Source organism: Enoplosus armatus, chromosome 7 (assembly GCF_043641665.1).
Source record: "Enoplosus armatus isolate fEnoArm2 chromosome 7, fEnoArm2.hap1, whole genome shotgun sequence".
In the NCBI taxonomy this organism is placed as follows: domain Eukaryota; kingdom Metazoa; phylum Chordata; class Actinopteri; order Centrarchiformes; family Enoplosidae; genus Enoplosus; species Enoplosus armatus.
The window spans coordinates 16,318,117-16,334,652 of NC_092186.1; the positions used below are offsets into that span (position 1 = coordinate 16,318,117).

At 40.9% G+C, this 16,536-nt stretch overlaps 2 protein-coding genes across 3 annotated transcripts; both read left to right on the forward strand.

Moving 5' to 3' along the window:
* Window positions 1-6,584: 6,584 nt before the first annotated feature.
* On the forward strand, window positions 6,585-11,118 carry zranb2 (zinc finger, RAN-binding domain containing 2). Of its 2 annotated transcripts, none has more exons than XM_070908866.1 (10): window positions 6,585-6,696; window positions 7,388-7,440; window positions 7,538-7,646; window positions 7,839-7,921; window positions 8,015-8,091; window positions 8,229-8,390; window positions 8,480-8,643; window positions 9,168-9,227; window positions 9,781-9,930; window positions 10,179-11,118. In XM_070908866.1, exons 1-10 carry the CDS (start codon window positions 6,641-6,643, stop codon window positions 10,234-10,236), a joined length of 972 nt encoding a protein of 323 aa, XP_070764967.1. In that variant the 5' UTR covers window positions 6,585-6,640; the 3' UTR covers window positions 10,237-11,118. The 2 variants fall into 2 exon arrangements, with proteins under 2 accessions (XP_070764967.1, XP_070764969.1); XM_070908868.1 differs by having other exon boundaries at window positions 8,229-8,381.
* A 1,616-nt stretch (window positions 11,119-12,734) lies between these two features.
* On the forward strand, window positions 12,735-14,840 carry ptger3 (prostaglandin E receptor 3 (subtype EP3)). Its single transcript, XM_070909436.1, has 2 exons — window positions 12,735-13,620; window positions 14,514-14,840. Exons 1-2 carry the CDS (start codon window positions 12,769-12,771, stop codon window positions 14,838-14,840), a joined length of 1,179 nt encoding a protein of 392 aa, XP_070765537.1. The 5' UTR covers window positions 12,735-12,768.
* Window positions 14,841-16,536: the final 1,696 nt, after the last annotated feature.

The window sequence follows — 16,536 nt, forward strand, 5'->3', positions numbered from 1 at the left end:
GGGCTGACTGGGTGTGTGTGTGTGTGGGTGTGTGTGTGTGTGTGGGGTGAGGGGGGGTCTTTTAGAAAAACATCAGACCATAGTCCCAGGAGCTAAAAATAAGCAAGGTGAGTGAAAACATGAAGAAATGCATCACAACTTTAACCAATGAGGTATGACGGAGATGAGTGACAGGAAGTTAATGGCTGCCTTGGTGACCTCTCTAACGACCAATCACATTTAAAAGTCACCTGTCTTGTCTTTCCTCTGAGAGATTTCGGGATGTAAGACTAAAAAACAGCATTTGCATGATGAGTCTCAGCTTGATAACATGGTCACACTACTCACTACCACCAAGCCGACTCCCTTGTTGATAATTCCATAATTCCTAAAAGATTAGAGGAACAAAGCAGGGATATTTGTTTTCCTTTCAATCTAACTTGGAGTTGATAGTCCACAAATTATGCATTGTAGCAAACACAAATGGACGAAGATATACTTTATTTAATGGGGAGATTTGCAGTGCGCTTATCCCCTTGCGACCCTGTGAAGAATCACACGACACACTTGAGTTTCCCTCAGAATGGACAGGGCGCAGGAAAGTCAGAGTATGGGCGAATTAATTTTGTCAGTGCCTAATTGCATTTATTGGCCATGCCTGGCACCTCCTAATCCTGGATTATGATGATGCATTAACAGCTGTGACTGGCTGTTTACAAGGCATTTATTAGCCGGTGTCAACATAACGAGACAAATTCCACCTATCACATTAATCACCCCACTGCCAGGACTATGTCACTGCCAAGAGTAGAGCCAGATGACGCATAGGCCAAGGCATTAGCCATTGTTATATGGCAATCAGATTACCTCCTCAGTAACTGTCAGCCCAGAAGTGAGATGGTGAGAAACTTGAAGTGAATAAAGAGCAATGAATTGTGGGTGGGGTGGGTGGGGGTAGGGGGTTAGAGATAACAGGAGAAGAATTGTGGGATCAAATGCACGGTTGAGTGCGTCAAACCACAAAAACAATTTTCCCCACATAATGCTTCTAATTGAAGGCAGGTCACTTAATTACAGTCTGACTATTGTTTACTGTGAACCCATCTCTTCTTCCCTTTTCTCCGTCCGTCTGTCAATTTTCCCTCACTCTACTTATCTCATTTCATTTTCTCTCCTCTGCCACAAGAACATACAACATTCATGACATTTGTGGAAAGTATGATCAAATCTGAATATGTCAGATTACACTCAATTTAGATTTAATAAAAAGGATTAAAAGATATTACATGACTGAACTCGTATTCTGTTGAATTCTGAATTGTTCTGATTTTGCAGTTCATGTTTTAGTCACACGGAGACACAAAAGGGGTTCGGGGTGAGAGACACTCACTTTATCCTGCCTGTGGTTGGAGGAGGAGGGACATTGATTTCTTTCCTTTTCAAGACGGACCCAAAAGTGATGTGCAGCAATTAAACAAGAGACTGCACGACCGACCTGACAAAACCATTTGAGAAATGGCATTGGAGAACGTCCCGCTGGCCTTGCGTTAATGGAAGCAAGGGTTTTATATATTGCATTTTGTACAGACGCACGGGAATCAACAAGAGAGATCACCCCTCGGCCTGTAAACACTTTATCTGTAGGATTCTCTGATTCCATTTGAAGAACAATGTCTGATCTCAAACTTTGAGCCAACATCACTCCTACAATTCTCTGGTCTGTCAAGATCTGCTGGACTTGACACATTGATAGTGTCAGCGAGAAATGCTCAAGATCACCTGCAGGCTCAAAGTATTATGGTTGTCTCTGCAGCTCAAAGAACATGATTTTGGAATATTTCTTCTTCACTACCAAACAGATCATAAGCATTATCTGTATCGATTTTATAGTCGCTATAGATAATGCTTATGATCTGAAGTTGGAAGAAATTAGTTTAAAAAAAGTATATCAATATGAATGGATTCAAACTATCAGGACAGATTAGTGCTTGACATAAAGTGCTTTAATGCTCTTACACAATCAAAACTGATGATCCAGTGGAACTCGCTCCATCTTTCAGTTTATTACTGCTAAACAGTAGATTTATTACCTTCAAATTTTACACACATTTTTTTTATACACATCATATCATGCTTTGCAGATTGCTTTTACAAGAAGTGAGACTGGATTGTAAAATGCATGCTCTCTGGCTCCCAAAATGAATGTGTGCTTTAGTGATAAGGACTGGATGAAAGGGCAGGAGATACGGCGCAATGCAGCGGCACATCTCCCAGCAGGGGCTGTTTCACTGTGCAGTAGTCTGCGTTATATAACTCTGATGGGCTTCACTGGCACCTCACAGTTCACCTACCACCGCTAAAGTGTGAACACAGGGCCACCTCTACGACTGCGTTAAGCCCCTTTCACACATGCAGTCTGTCCCTGAAATGTTCAGGGACATTTCCTGCAGGGGGTCAAGTGTGAAAGGGAGCAAGGATTGATGTTTAGGGAAATCTGTACTGCCAACTTCCCACCTCAAGATCTAGTAACATTTCAGGGAAAATGCCAGTACGGCTATGCTGTTAATGAAAGCAGTAACAATGCAGGGACAAGCACGTAAAGGGTCACGTATGTCTGACGACAGATGCTTTCACGTGGAGCAAACCAATCACAAGACTCCCCTGATGACGTATTTGAATCTGTGACTTGTTTACAGTCGCCTTGCCAAATGCTTTCACGGGTGATTTGTTGAATATTAAACACATTACAAGAACATTGGCCCTGGACAGAAACAGCTCCTCGCCCACCATGTTCCTTACTTGACCCATCTTCTTCATCTTCTGTTGAGTTTTATGGTGGTTGGCATCCTTATGTGTTGCATTACCGCCATCTGCTGAACTGTCCCTTGCCCCATCTATTCCGGCATTGCCGTGGCATGTGTGAAAAGGCGCAAGACAGAAATGTTCCTGATTGTAGCGGCATGTTTGAACAGTGAAAATCACTAGTGGTACCTGAAAGGTTATCACAGTAATTTATGAATGAAAGAGGCTCTAGACTGTCCTTTGACAAATGTGCAAAAATGTCTCATAAGGGCAAAAGTATCAAATTACATCAAGTTAACAAACAACCCCACAGATGACTTTTGTTTGGCGCATGGGAAATACACGTCACCCCCCTTATTAATGCTGAATCATGATATTGAGATAAAAGCAGTGGGTGGAGTGCGCCAACGTCCACCAGCCTCCAACTCTTTACCCTCACCCTACCCCTTTTTCTCGGGAATAGCTCCCTGCCATCTGTCAGTATTGGAAAGCCCTGGTGGCTTGCAGCAGGTTTTTCCAAACCTACATACATGGCTGCCTTCCCCTGTCAGAGACTCTGCTGTGCATGAACCTTCAGCTGTAACCAGCCACTGGGCTAGAAAACGGTGTCAGCCTAGCCAAAGCCTCATTGACACCCATGAAAAATCTCTCTTAGTAGTGTTATTGACCCAGGACATACTCAGATGGCGGGCTGTACATTGGCCAGAAAAGGACACAGTAAAGTTAAGAAAGCATTACCACCAATGAAGCCACTTCAATGTAATTGGACAATGTTTACTTAAGTGCTATTTAATTGCCTGACTCCTCGCTAAATCTTTCATGCAACTCTGTGCCGCAAACAAACATACCACAGCATTGTCAATGTTTCCTTATTAGTTATTCATGGCTTCATTTGCTTCATATCTCCCCTTATTCTTTTCTGTGCATCCCTGAAAGCTCGCAGAAAGCACATCCTCAGCTGAAACCTGCAAGTAGAGATGGCTCCTGCACTATCAGTGAGAAGAAAAGAGGCTTCCCTTATGAAAAATGACTTTGATGAAGTAAAGAAAACTCAGAACAGAACAGAGGGGATGCGTCATCACGAACAAATAACAATCTATGAGTGTAGGGGCTGTTGTTTTCATGCAATATCAAACTTCTGGCTTCTGTACATGATATTATGAATTATTCTGATGAAGATCCAAGAGTCATTTCCTTTAACAGAGAGAGGCTGAATCATAAAATGTGCCTCTCTCGCCTCTCATACCTTTTTTTTTTTTTTTTGGCTGGCCCCTAGTCCTAATAAACCTTGTATGGGGCTCATAAATCAAGTGCATGTCTCCCTAACAGATACATGATGATTAAAACAATGTATGATTAAAAAATCTTGTTCAGTTAATCTCGAGTGTACTCAGTTATATAAACCCATCCTGTCCAAGACATCAGGGACATGCCTCAACAATGTCATTTCACCCCTGTCAAAGATAGGCAAAAGGAACAGAAGGCAAAGAAAATAAAGTAATAGACTCCAGTTGAAACACTGTAATGGCTACTGGTGTGGCCTCAGGGTCACGGACCAGCTGTGACAGCGACCTCCAAGGGTCTTTGACTTTGACCGACAGCAGATTGGGCGGACAAGGACGTCTCTAGAGCAGCCTAAGCTCTGGATGAACTTAAATTGTAGCAGTTGTTTTCACATGAGAAATAACTACAGATTGCATCTTAAAGCCTTTCCTTCCTCCTCATTAATAACATCTACATCTCAGCAACATATGGTGAGCTGCTTCCTGCATCTTAACTACCTAGATATTAAGAGCAGTAAAATTATCTCACCAGGAATTATGAAACTTCGTGTGACTGACCCTGTTCTTGCAAGGTCAAATTAGACTGATAGTTCTGTTGCAAAAAAATTACGTTATAATTTGTGACTGAAGATCTACGGGTAATAAACTTCAGATGATTAGGGCTTTTATTCCTACAATACATACTGGTTTGTAAACTAACTGTGTTTGTATGGGTATGGGATTACATAGCACAAATGACAATGGTTCATATGTGAATATCACAACCATGAATATAAAGTCCTCAGCCAGATCTTCATCCAGAAGAGCAGACATAGATTTATTTCTTATTGTGCATAAACTGAAACTCTTTCTCTATGTACTCATTTTATTTCAGTAAAGACTGCCAGAAAACCATGAGATGACTTTCTCCCTGTTCTCCGTTTTAAGCTATTCTGTGAGAGATCAGTGCCTTACTAAACTTTTACATCTATGCTACTGGATAATGCATAATTCACCAACACTTCAGTTTAGGCATCCTTGTAATCAGGTTTTACAGGGCTTTGATATTTATAAAAGTGATTGTCATTTTACTACTGTCCGGAAACAATTCAAAAACAAAAAGTTTGATGGTATATGTTCTGTACATTTGATTAATCTATAAATATTACTACATATGGCAAGTATACAGTAATGATCTCTTAAATGTTTCTTTGTGACAGTGATAGTGAAAGAATAGCATACTCTGCAGAACTCACCAAAAAAATTGAATCCAAATGTAATCATATTCACTCCTACTTTAGGTAGCTATTATTCGAATGACTGCTATGATACATAGGTAATAGATACATTTGTATGTGAAATTCAGAGAAGTACATGTAAGCACAAACACTCCTAGCCCACGTGAAGTTACATTTTTTTCACACCAGAACCTCACACAGCCCTAATCTAGATGAGGAAGCAAAATCATTGGCAACCCATGAGTAGACACACAGACCAAAACAAAACAGGAGGGTCTGTCGACATGTGCAGCGTTAAACGTTGGCATTAACTGCCATCTAGAGGCTAACACTGGCTTTGCAAGAAAACAGAACCAGCAAGATCAGGATTTCAAACTCCAACTATATTCATCATTTAGACCGCCTCTTTAATCAGTCATGTGCTAAATTACTGTCACCTGCACATCCACTGCCTCAGTCTCTTCTCTCTGTCATCTCTTTGTATTCAGAGGTGTATGTTTTACATTGTAAATCAACAAAGTGAATGCTGACTCTTAGTTTTTAAACCCCTCTGTTTAAATAAAAACTCTGCTTTGTGATGAAGGGGTTTATCACAAATAAAAAAAAATGATAGGATATACCTAAAGGGATGTAAAGTGTGTCTGGTATTCAATAGCACGTTTAAAGCCACATATTACTGTCTGTATATTACTTTAGTATTCCTGTGCATTTGTATGTTTACTGTGATATTTGCATGACATGCAACTTGTTACTGTTATCTTTTATTGGCTGAGTAAAAAACAGAATCCTGTAAGTGCAATACCATGACCATTAGCAGGAATCTATTATCTTCGGATCATAATACTTTGTAGTAGTTTCATGATGCAACATTTACCAAAACAGGTTTGTCCTTTGTCAATGTTGCATTCACGTGTTTTCTGAAATCTTGTAATTCCATGTAGAAAAGCATATTATTTTGTCGATAGTTGGGTAAACTTTTTAAAAATGTTTTTATATTTATCTGAATTGCCAAATTGCGGCATTTAGAACACAGAAAGCAAAGGATGATCGCATGTGTGAAGCTTATTTGTCAAGGTTATGTACAGAATAATATTATTCTTACACTAACAAGTTGGTTTTGGTGTCCCAACACTTACCTGGCACAATGGTGGGCCGCTGTCACCGTGCACAGAATATGCCACAATACGTGTTTCTAATATTACGAGCAGAGAAAGGTGAGTTTAAAGAGCTACCGAAAAGCACCTGAAGGCAGCAGTGGAAGGAGGAGGAGGCGCCGAGCTAACTATTGCTGCCTGAGCACACACTGAACACACTGAGCACACCCTGCCAGCGAGCCGCTCAGTGTTAACAGGCACAAACATGTCGGGGAAGAGTTTTCGAGTCAGCGACGGGGACTGGATTTGTCCCGATAAGAAGTAAGTGCTCCTCACACTCAGAATAAACTCCCACTTTACGTACCAGCAGGTTAAATGTTGCAGCAGACGTTTTCTTAATTTGCTGGTCGTGCTAACAGACAAACGTTAGTTAGCTTAGGCCTTCCATGATGTGGTTCCCGCTAACGTTGACTAGCTAAGTAAACTAGCTAGCCTTTACCTTATTTCTACCTCATTACCCACACTATAAGCAGAATAAACACGTCATATCAATTGTTCATTTAAGGGTGGGTACATGTTTTTGCTTAATGTGTCAGGGAGTCTCAATATAAGTTGTCAGTGTGCCCTGACTTACAGGATAGCAAGCTAGCTATAGTTAGCTTTCGTGGGTTGGGGTGAGAGTCCCCACTCACTATTATGGGTGGTGTTTACAATGTTGGAGAAGCCAAGCTGTCATGAGTGTAGAGTCTAACTTGGTCAGCAATATCATGTTGCAAGTGAACTGCACTAAAAACGCCTAAAGTGACAGACAAGCCAGCTGCAGTAGTCAGTGCACAGGCCTTTGACACAGGGTGTCCAACGAAAGACTGCAAGCTAATGGTGTGGCACATGAAAAATAAATAAACCCACACTGCTCATCTTGCTTGTAGTACACTTATGCCTGAATGATAAAGTAACAAGCTCAAGCCTTAACTGTATCTACAATATTTTTATTTATTTAATGCTTTTACAGGTGTGGAAACGTGAACTTTGCTAGAAGAACTAGTTGTAACAGATGTGGCAGGGGTGAGTCCCTCTCAATGTAAATTATTATATCTTACAGGAGTTTAATACATATTTTTATACACATATTTTGTACTAAGCAATATATTTTTTTCCACAGAGAAAACCACAGAGGCAAAGATGATGAAAGCAGGAGGAACAGAAATTGGGAAAACTCTGGCTGAGAAGAGTAGAGGCCTCTTCAGTGCCAATGATTGGCAATGCAAAACGTATGTTTATTGTACATTTTAAGGGACTACCAAAATGTTTGATTAGCCAGACAATGGAGCAAGTAGACAAATAGATGTTCTTAATGAGTAAAATACATAAGGAAACTATGCATTTTAGTAAGCTGAGACATTTTTAAATGTGTTGACATTTTACAGATGAGACATTTTACCTTCCCTCTTGTTTTCATACAGATGTGGCAATGTGAATTGGGCTAGGAGGTCAGAGTGCAACATGTGTAACACGCCGAAATATGCCAAGCTTGAAGAGAGAACAGGTATCACAACAAATATATAGTTTGCCAGTTTTTGGTGCGCTTTTGATTACCAGTTATTGATTGTTTGGGGGGGGGGGGTTCTATGTCTTTCAGGTTATGGTGGAGGTTTCAATGAAAGGGAGAATGTGGAATACATTGAACGGGAGGAATCTGACGGTGAATATGATGAAGTAAGTCCTGCCTGAAAGTGTAATGTTTGATAATTGAAACATTTCAGCTGGCTTACTGTAACTCGCAGGTAAAGTCATGATGTGTCCTGAAACATTTTTTTACTGATAAGGAATATGTTCTCCTTTTAATGTCACAGTTTGGTAGGAAAAAGAAAAAGTACCGTAAGACCAGCAGCACATCGTCCTCGAAAGAAAGTGAAAAGAAGGAAGTAGCAAAACCTCAACCTGAAGATGACGAGGAGGAAGAAGATGAGGATGAAGATGGTGACCTTTCCAAATACAAATTGGATGTAAGATTGGTAAATTGGTGGAGCTGTAAATTCAAAAGAACAAATATTATAATACTAGCCAATTTACAATGTAATATTAATAAACGCTTCCTCTTCAGGATGATGACGATGATGAAGATGGAGACCTGTCAAAATACGACCTGGACGCCAGTGATGATGATGATGACGACAAGCCAGCTAAGAAACGGGGCAGCCGCTCTGGTTCGTCCCGTTCCCGCTCATCCTCACGCTCCTCCAGCTCGAGTTCACGGTCGAGGTCCAGGTAAAAGGGTACAGGTCAAGGGTAACTCCGGGCAAAATGTCAGTATCAGCTCAATCTTCCTTCTGATTTACTGATCAACATCAATTACATGTCCTGTTCTGCTGATTTTGTTGTTTTCTCTTTTCTCAACTCCTCCCCTTCTGTGGTGTTAGAAACCCCATGTGCAGACTGAATGATCTTTCTCGATAATATCATTTGTCTTTTTGTTTTGAAACACCTGTGACTTCAGATGGAAGGAATGCATTGTTCACATTGTAGTCTTGAGATGCACCTCCTTTTGCACTTGTTGTCTATTAATTTAACCTGCTCCATTCTGATGGAGTTGTTTTATTTGTCTTTCTACTTTGGCAACTATTTCTCCCAACCCCTATATACATATTTTGTTAGTTCTGTACAATATGGCAAGAATAGTTTTTCTCAAGATTTAAATGCAGTTAAATATCATGTCTGTGTCTTGCCGTGTGAACCATCTAGCTGTTGTCTTGTTCAGAAAATATTGGAAAGGTTCTGTTTTTGTCTTTCAGGTCCCGCTCTAGAAGCTCGTCCAGTTCCAGATCTGGATCTCGCTCGAGGTCCCACTCCAGGTGAATGAGGTGACATGCACTCTCTCCCGTAGAGAGTGTATGTGTGGGGCTGAAAGCTCCTGAACAGTCCTAGTCCCTAGCCTAAGTTCAAACAAAGACTGGATAGTGCGTAATCCACTACAGTCCTTTTTCTCAATCTGCAGGTAGTAATTTTGGTCTGAAATCATTACCAAACTCAAACTACTATGATGGTTTTCAATCACTTGATGTAGGGTGATTTCAAGTTTCAGTTAGGCCCGAGAGTATAAAAAGTAGAGTTAGACTATCTGAATTAATGTTAGCAAGGCTCAAAAGTCTGAATAGACATCTGGGGTCTTCATCAAGCATCTCAGGAGTGGTGCTGGCTTTGCCCACTAAGTTAATATCAGTACATTCAATAGTGACTAAACATTGCCTAGATCTTAAACCATTTCAAGGACACTTTATTCAGCGAGCCTTACAGCGTCTTGGGTAAAACTTCACTGCTAGCCAGAGAAGCTTGATAAATACCCACACTGGTGAGACTCTGTCTTGACCTTACTGACCTCAGTACTTGGTTTATTCCTCCCAAAAGATCCAGCTCCAGGTCTGGAAAGGGCTCCTCTCCGCGGAAGAGGTCCCGCTCACCCTCCTCCTCACCTGAGAGGGGACAGAAGCGCAGTCGCTCCAGGTCCTCATCTGGAGAGAGAAAGCGGAGGCGTTCTAGATCACATTCGTCCGAAAGGTTTGGGTTTCTGTGGAATACCACAATGGCACTGATTATTATTAGCCGTCTGTCGCCTCGCTTATGGGAATTCAGATTTACAGAATTCTGTTGACGTTTTGCCTTGTTATATTGTTTTTTTTATATATATATATATATATATATATATATGTTGTGACCTTGTACTTGTTTCAAGTATGAATAGCTGAATGTTAATAGCTGAGCCTGCTGACCTTGTTCTTCTTCCCGTGGTGTTTGTGTGATTTCAGGTGCCGTGGCCAGTCCTCTGGATCCTCCCATTCTGGCTCCAGTTCAAAAAAGAAATAACTTTATTACAGCCTTTAAAAACAAGAAAAGGAACCTTAGTACAAGTGCATGTTGTGTTGCAAGGAAAACAACCACATCCTTTCAGTATGCTGTTCATTTTCATAGAAAAGTCTTATTTTCCTCAAAAAAAAAAAAAAAGACAGCGGCAACATGACTTCTCTCTGCTGTTAAGGATCATTACTTTCTCCCTTTTTAAAACCACATACACCCCAATCTGTGACAAGTGTCTGTAACTACAGGTGTCCAATAAACTGTTTGGTCTAGTAAGAAAATCAGATATACTGTGAAGAGGCTGTATCCCATTTTAAACCCATTCTGCTGAATATTTTCGTGGCAGTACGTTTTATTCTACTCACCTGTGAAGAAATTGAAGTAAACGTTTTTTTGATTACGTTTTGGCCCTAGGAAATATCCGAGTTTGTTTTTGTTTTTTTTATGAATACATTCTTATTTTTTTAAATAAAAGGTAAAGTACTTAAGCACCAATTACGAATACCAGAGATGTAGCAATGCATTTTGGCCCGTTTGTTTTATTTTCTTGATAAAATATATATTTTCTTTTGTGTTTTCAAGGTAAGTATTTTACTTTTTGATATTGCTTGTTTTAAGTAAATTGCAGTAAGTCTAACATTCTTTGGTTAGGGTTTAAGTGTTTCTTTTTTCTTTACATAATTGACGCCTATTATACCACTCAGTTATTCCTCTTCATGTCACTTGGTAAACTAATGAATTAAAGAAATGACATATTCGTGTTCCAGATTAGTGCATAAAGAATAAACACCATACAGTGTGTCCCGATTTATGGTAGAATGTGGCAATACAGTCTTTTTATTGGTAAAACAACTCAAGTGTACACGTGTAAATAAAATCCTGTCGACATTGTCTCTTGTTACTTCGTTGTGTGTGTGAGGTAAGGCTGGAGGTCTTGAGAGACCTGTTGCATTGAGGACTTTGTAATGCGTGTTAAATCTACATGTTAATTACTCCCGGGAGACAGCTAACCGTAAACTGTACGTTTGGTACCCACAGTATTGTACCGTTACAGTGATACGAGCTGTTTAACTAGTATTTGGTTGATAATGGTGACTTTGCTAATAGTCCACGACGGACTTAATGTCGTTATTGTGCACGAGCTTACCTTTTGCAGCTAATGAAGTAACGTTAACGGCCGAGTAGCTAACTTGTCGTTACCAGGTTAAAAGAGCCGTCACGAGGGTAGCTGGCCAGTTATTTTTAAATAGTGTCTCAACTACATACCAATTAAATGTGACGTTTCATCGCTGTAGACTTCAAAGTGGTTATTAATATATAGTCTTGATTTGACCTCAGACTAAAGGTTTAGCAGCAATAATTGCTCATATAATAACTAGCTCGCTTCACCAGAGGTCCTAATGTACAATCAACGATAGAATGTATTGTGGCTACCTCAAGATAATTACTCAAGTCTTAAATAGTAAACAATAGTACTGAGTAGTTGAATACTGAAGAATGGGCCCATGCTCGTTCTCATTGTGGCCAACAGATGTCGCTCGTTGTTACTCATATATGCATATATGCATATGGCGAGTTTAGCAGGAGGAGCGCTGAATGCATTGGTGTGCTTGATATAGTAGGAAGTTCTCAAGGGCCAGAAGGTACATGAGTGAATAGTGTTGTCCCCAACACCTGTTACTTTAAGGGTCTGAAGCGAAATGTCACGGAATGCATTCAAACTTGGTACAATTAATTCTTTCACTTAAAAGTTTTGTTCAAATTTAGATAGATTGGCTGTTGCACTATGCCCTAAGGAATAACCCTGCACAGGCTGTCTGTGTATTGGTAATTAATAGTATGTTAATAATAGATCGTTCATTATTATATATATAATATGGCGTTTTACATGGCCCTAATTATTAGCGTTTACTGCATGTACTAACGCAAAATGGCGTTATAAAAGAAGATAAACCTGAATCCTAATCCTTGTCGAACGCGCGCCTCATATTAATTGGTTTAGACATTGTATAAGAAATGAGGCATAACTTCATTTCCTTAGATGTGAATTTCCCCATAGTGATAACCAACCGGAGATAGCCTAATGATTTAATACATCCCGCTTTTAATCCTATCAGTATACCCTAGCTCTGCTTTCAGACGCTTAAGGACAATATTTCAGTCCCAGAGCAGGTTTGTTTATTCCCCCATCTCATCACTTCACCAAGATGTGATGATAATCTCTCTCTAGTGTTTACACTCACCTAAAGTGCCGTAGCCTCTACTTGTAAATAGAAAGTTGATAAACTAAGATCACCTTAACGCAGACACTCTACAGTGTTTACAAAAAACAGGGTTATGATTTAGTAAGTGTATGTAAAACCACGTGCAGCTGTTTGCTTCCTCTGGGCGCTTTCTTAGGTAGTCCCGCCTCCAGCGCGTAAAAGCCCCGGCGTGCTTTTACGCACTGCATTCAGTTGGAGGTTGCAGTTTGGAGCACAAGAGGATGCCGGACACACACGTGGGGTTTTTACTGCATATAGGCTTAACCTTTCCGACAGGATGACTACGGACGGTTGTGATTCTCTAGAGGGCTTTCAAACCACTATTGGAAAGATGCTGGGCTCCAACGTCTCCAAGTCACTGCGCGAAGGCAATGTCACCAAGAATTCCAGTTGTGGATCTGTATCAGTTGGTTTCCCTATAACCATGATGATCACTGGCATGGTGGGAAACACATTAGCTCTCATTCTGGTGTATATCTCGTACAGGAAGAAGGAGAACAAAAGGAAAAAGTCTTTCTTGCTCTGCATCGGATCGCTGGCGTTTACTGACCTGTTTGGACAGCTTTTGACAAGTCCAATAGTCATATCAGTTTACCGAGCTGATCTGAAATGGGAGCGTATCGACTCATCTGGCAATTTGTGCGCTTTTTTCGGGGTGTGCATGACAACTTTCGGCCTGTGCGCTCTCTTCTTGGCCAGCGCCATGGCAATCGAAAGGGCTATGGCGATAACAAACCCCCACTGGTACTCCAATAACATGAAGACAAGTGTGACAAAGCAGACTCTGGCTGTCATATGGTGTCTCGTGTTCCTCTTTGCGCTGCTGCCCATCGCAGGGGTCGGGAAGTACACGCGCCAGTGGCCGGGCACCTGGTGCTTTATCAGCACGGGGGACAGAGAAGTCCGGGGAAATATGTTTTTCGCAATCACTTTCGCCGTACTTGGGATTTTCTCTCTGCTTGTGACACTTTCCTGCAACGTTGTCACCATCCGGGGCTTAATTATCCGGTGTAAAACAAAGTCCGGCACGTCTCAGTCTTCAAAACACTGGGAACGGCTCACCACGGAGACCGTCATTCAGCTGTTAGGGATCATGTGCGTCCTGCTTATATGTTGGTCTCCTCTGCTGGTATGTTTTTACAGGCGACTGCAGCCTACACATTTCTTACAGCATACAACCAATAGACCCCATGACCAAATGAAACTGAGTATATAATATAAAATACTTATTTTTTTAATGATGCAAAATGATTTTCTCTCATAGTGTCATACCGTGAAAGCCCTTGTACTAACATGATAAAGTGGCCAGATTTAATTGGGGGTCTTAAATGGGTTTTATTGTTGTGGGCTGCCTGTCACAAACAGCTGCAGGTCTTTGTGTCTCTGGAGATGCTCCATCTCCTGTTGGCAGGACAGCGAAAGGAAGCAAGAGCAGACACTGCAACCACAACCACACTTTTATGTTTCCCCATTCAATCAATCAGTCACCCTCTTGTACTCTAATTCTCCTCTCTCTGCCCCCCACAAACACAAACTGCACTTGCAAGTCACCTAAATGCTGTCCTGTGTGATTCCTTTGAAAGGCTGTTGCCATTTTCCATTAAGGAGCAATCTACTTAGCAGAGTCCTGTTTGGGGGGTCTGCTCAGTGTGCTATGAGGTCATGCATTGTCAGTCACATATTTAATAGTCCCACCAAGGGTATTAATAGAAGCCATGGCAGAGAGAGGGAGCACCTGGAGTGTGAACATTATGTTTTCCCCTGGTCTTTTGATACCATAGCTGCTCAGGATTGTCTTGGGTTTAGTGTCAGTCACGTATATATATTAAATATTAAATGTAAAGGAGACAAAATCAAAAACTATAATCCCTCAGCCAACAAGTGTGCATGTAATATAACACAGATCTCTGAAAAGGCACTAAACTTTCAGTGAATGTATTATTTAACATTCATAATTTCATCGTACAGACATGTGACATGCCTCTATAGGTACAAACAGCTTGTGCCTGTCTCCCTCCTCAGGTTCTGATGCTGAGGATGATCTCCACCCAGGTTTCCTCCCATGAGTGCAATTCAACAGCGGTGGGCTCCAGTCACACCTCTAACCGCGATGTCCATTTTGATTGTAACTTTTTTCTGACAGCGATTCGCTTGGCCTCCCTCAACCAGATCCTGGACCCGTGGGTCTACCTGCTCCTCAGGGAGATCCTCCTCCGCAAGTTCTGCATCGTGGCTAACGCAGTGTCCAACTGCTCCGTAGAGGATCATAAGGAGACCCAGACCGCATTGGATGCTCTTAACAAGCAGAACCAAGACGGCAACAACCTGCATAAACCACAAAATAGCTAAGTCGACCTTTGACAGGAATTCTTGTGATGGGATGGACTTAAAAACGGATACACTGTTGTCTTGGATGATAAAGTTTTCTCCTTGTCCTCCTCAGAAGGATATAGTGCAATGGGAGACAAGAGTAATCTGAGAACCAGCCAAGTCTGATCTGGGTGCATTTGTTTTGCTTAAAACACATTCCATTCAAAGTCACCCAACCAGCATGTGGATGAATGACCATGTCACCACGCCAAGAACCCTCTCATTGCTAGTTTTCAGTGAAATAACATCTCCCTGGCCCAAGAACTGAATATGAGTGACTCTAAGCTGACTTATATGGAAGTGGTGCATCTCGTGCTCTTTTTAGTTTCTGACCTGATTCATTGCTTTCAACAACTTGAAGCCATAAGCCAACTAAAGGACAGATGGTTTATCTGAATGTCTGTAAATTAAGAAAGGAACTGTAAATTGCTTATATTAAGTTGTAAATAGCTTTGCCATCTTACAAGAAGTGTAATAACTTTGTTTAAAAAACTTTGTGTGCTCATTCAGTAGAAACCAATGCTGGAGCCAATTGTTGATTGTAAGATTATTTATTAGTGTCTGTAGTGATACGCTGAATGCTGATGATGCTACCTGTTGGGTATCAGATGTTGTAAATGTTATAATATACTGTACGTGATGTTCCTCGGCTCGCAGCCAGGATTATGAAATGTGAAGTTTTTAGTTTGTTTGCCACTTTTCCTCTTGAATATATGAATGCTCTTGTAAATTGTCAGTTACATCAATATAAGTAGAGAGAGGGCTGCTTTTTGGATACAAGGCAGATGAGCGGAAATATAATGGAATGAAGGAAGTCGTGTCCAAAAAACAGACACCATAAAATGTAAAGGATTATAAATCTTTTTTGGCACTTTTGAAGCTGCTTGTGCAACTGCTCCAACACACTTGTCTTTACAAGCTTCATCAGTGTATAGGAGGCCAGCAGTGTTAAGTGTTCACATTAATACACTTATACCAGAACACAGCAGCTGTAGATGCAGGTACAGTATGTTTTAAACATGTTGCTTTTAATTCTGTGGTGGTTGCCTTTGACATGTTGAATGTGTTCCGTCATTTTTCTTCTTATCAGCCAAATTATGTCCTTGTAGCCTTGATTTTACCTCTAAATAGAAGTAAATGTAAAAAGTTTTGAATGTGTACAGTGCACTTTCTCAGTACTCAATCAAGGTACTTTTTAATGAGGCGGTTTGCTTTCAGTGCCAAATGACTAAATGTCATTGACCAAGAGTGCTGTTGGCAGGCAATGGCAATCCATTCCCTTTACAGTGATATAAATATGATTTTTTTTTTGTGGCTATGTTGTCATGTGTAGCACCATCTCATTGGTCCAGCATCTCACTCAAAGACATTTCAAGGATGGCCACATTTGCTGTCATGGTAACCTTCAGGTTGTGGGACAGTTTCTCACACCAACTCCACAGCTTTGCCTTCTCAGCACATCAGCCAACAAGATTAGACTTTCATACGCTCTGCCTCGCCCAGTCTTGCCTTTGCCTTTCAAATGTGAGAACAAATACAAGCTCAGTGATAATGAGCCTACAGGAAACTGCTGTCTGCGAACACCATGTGAAGGATGAACTTGTTACTGTTCCCATGTAACAGCAGATGTAGAGTTTATCTTGTATTTATTTTGAAGCCAATCTGCCTTAGTAGC

What these genes read in the sequence shown, in the direction of transcription:
- zranb2 (XM_070908866.1), top strand. Translation starts at nt 6,641, where the DNA reads ATGTCGGGGAAGAGTTTTCGAGTCAGCGACGGGGACTGGATTTGTCCC. An exon ending in CTGACGGTGAATATGATGAA is followed by an intron (nt 8,092 to 8,228) that starts GTAAGTCCTGCC and finishes TTAATGTCACAG; the next exon opens with TTTGGTAGGAAAAAGAAAAA. An exon ending in CGCTCGAGGTCCCACTCCAG is followed by an intron (nt 9,228 to 9,780) that starts GTGAATGAGGTG and finishes TCCTCCCAAAAG; the next exon opens with ATCCAGCTCCAGGTCTGGAA.
- ptger3 (XM_070909436.1), top strand. Translation starts at nt 12,769, where the DNA reads ATGACTACGGACGGTTGTGATTCTCTAGAGGGCTTTCAAACCACTATT. An exon ending in TATGTTGGTCTCCTCTGCTG is followed by an intron (nt 13,621 to 14,513) that starts GTATGTTTTTAC and finishes CTCCCTCCTCAG; the next exon opens with GTTCTGATGCTGAGGATGAT.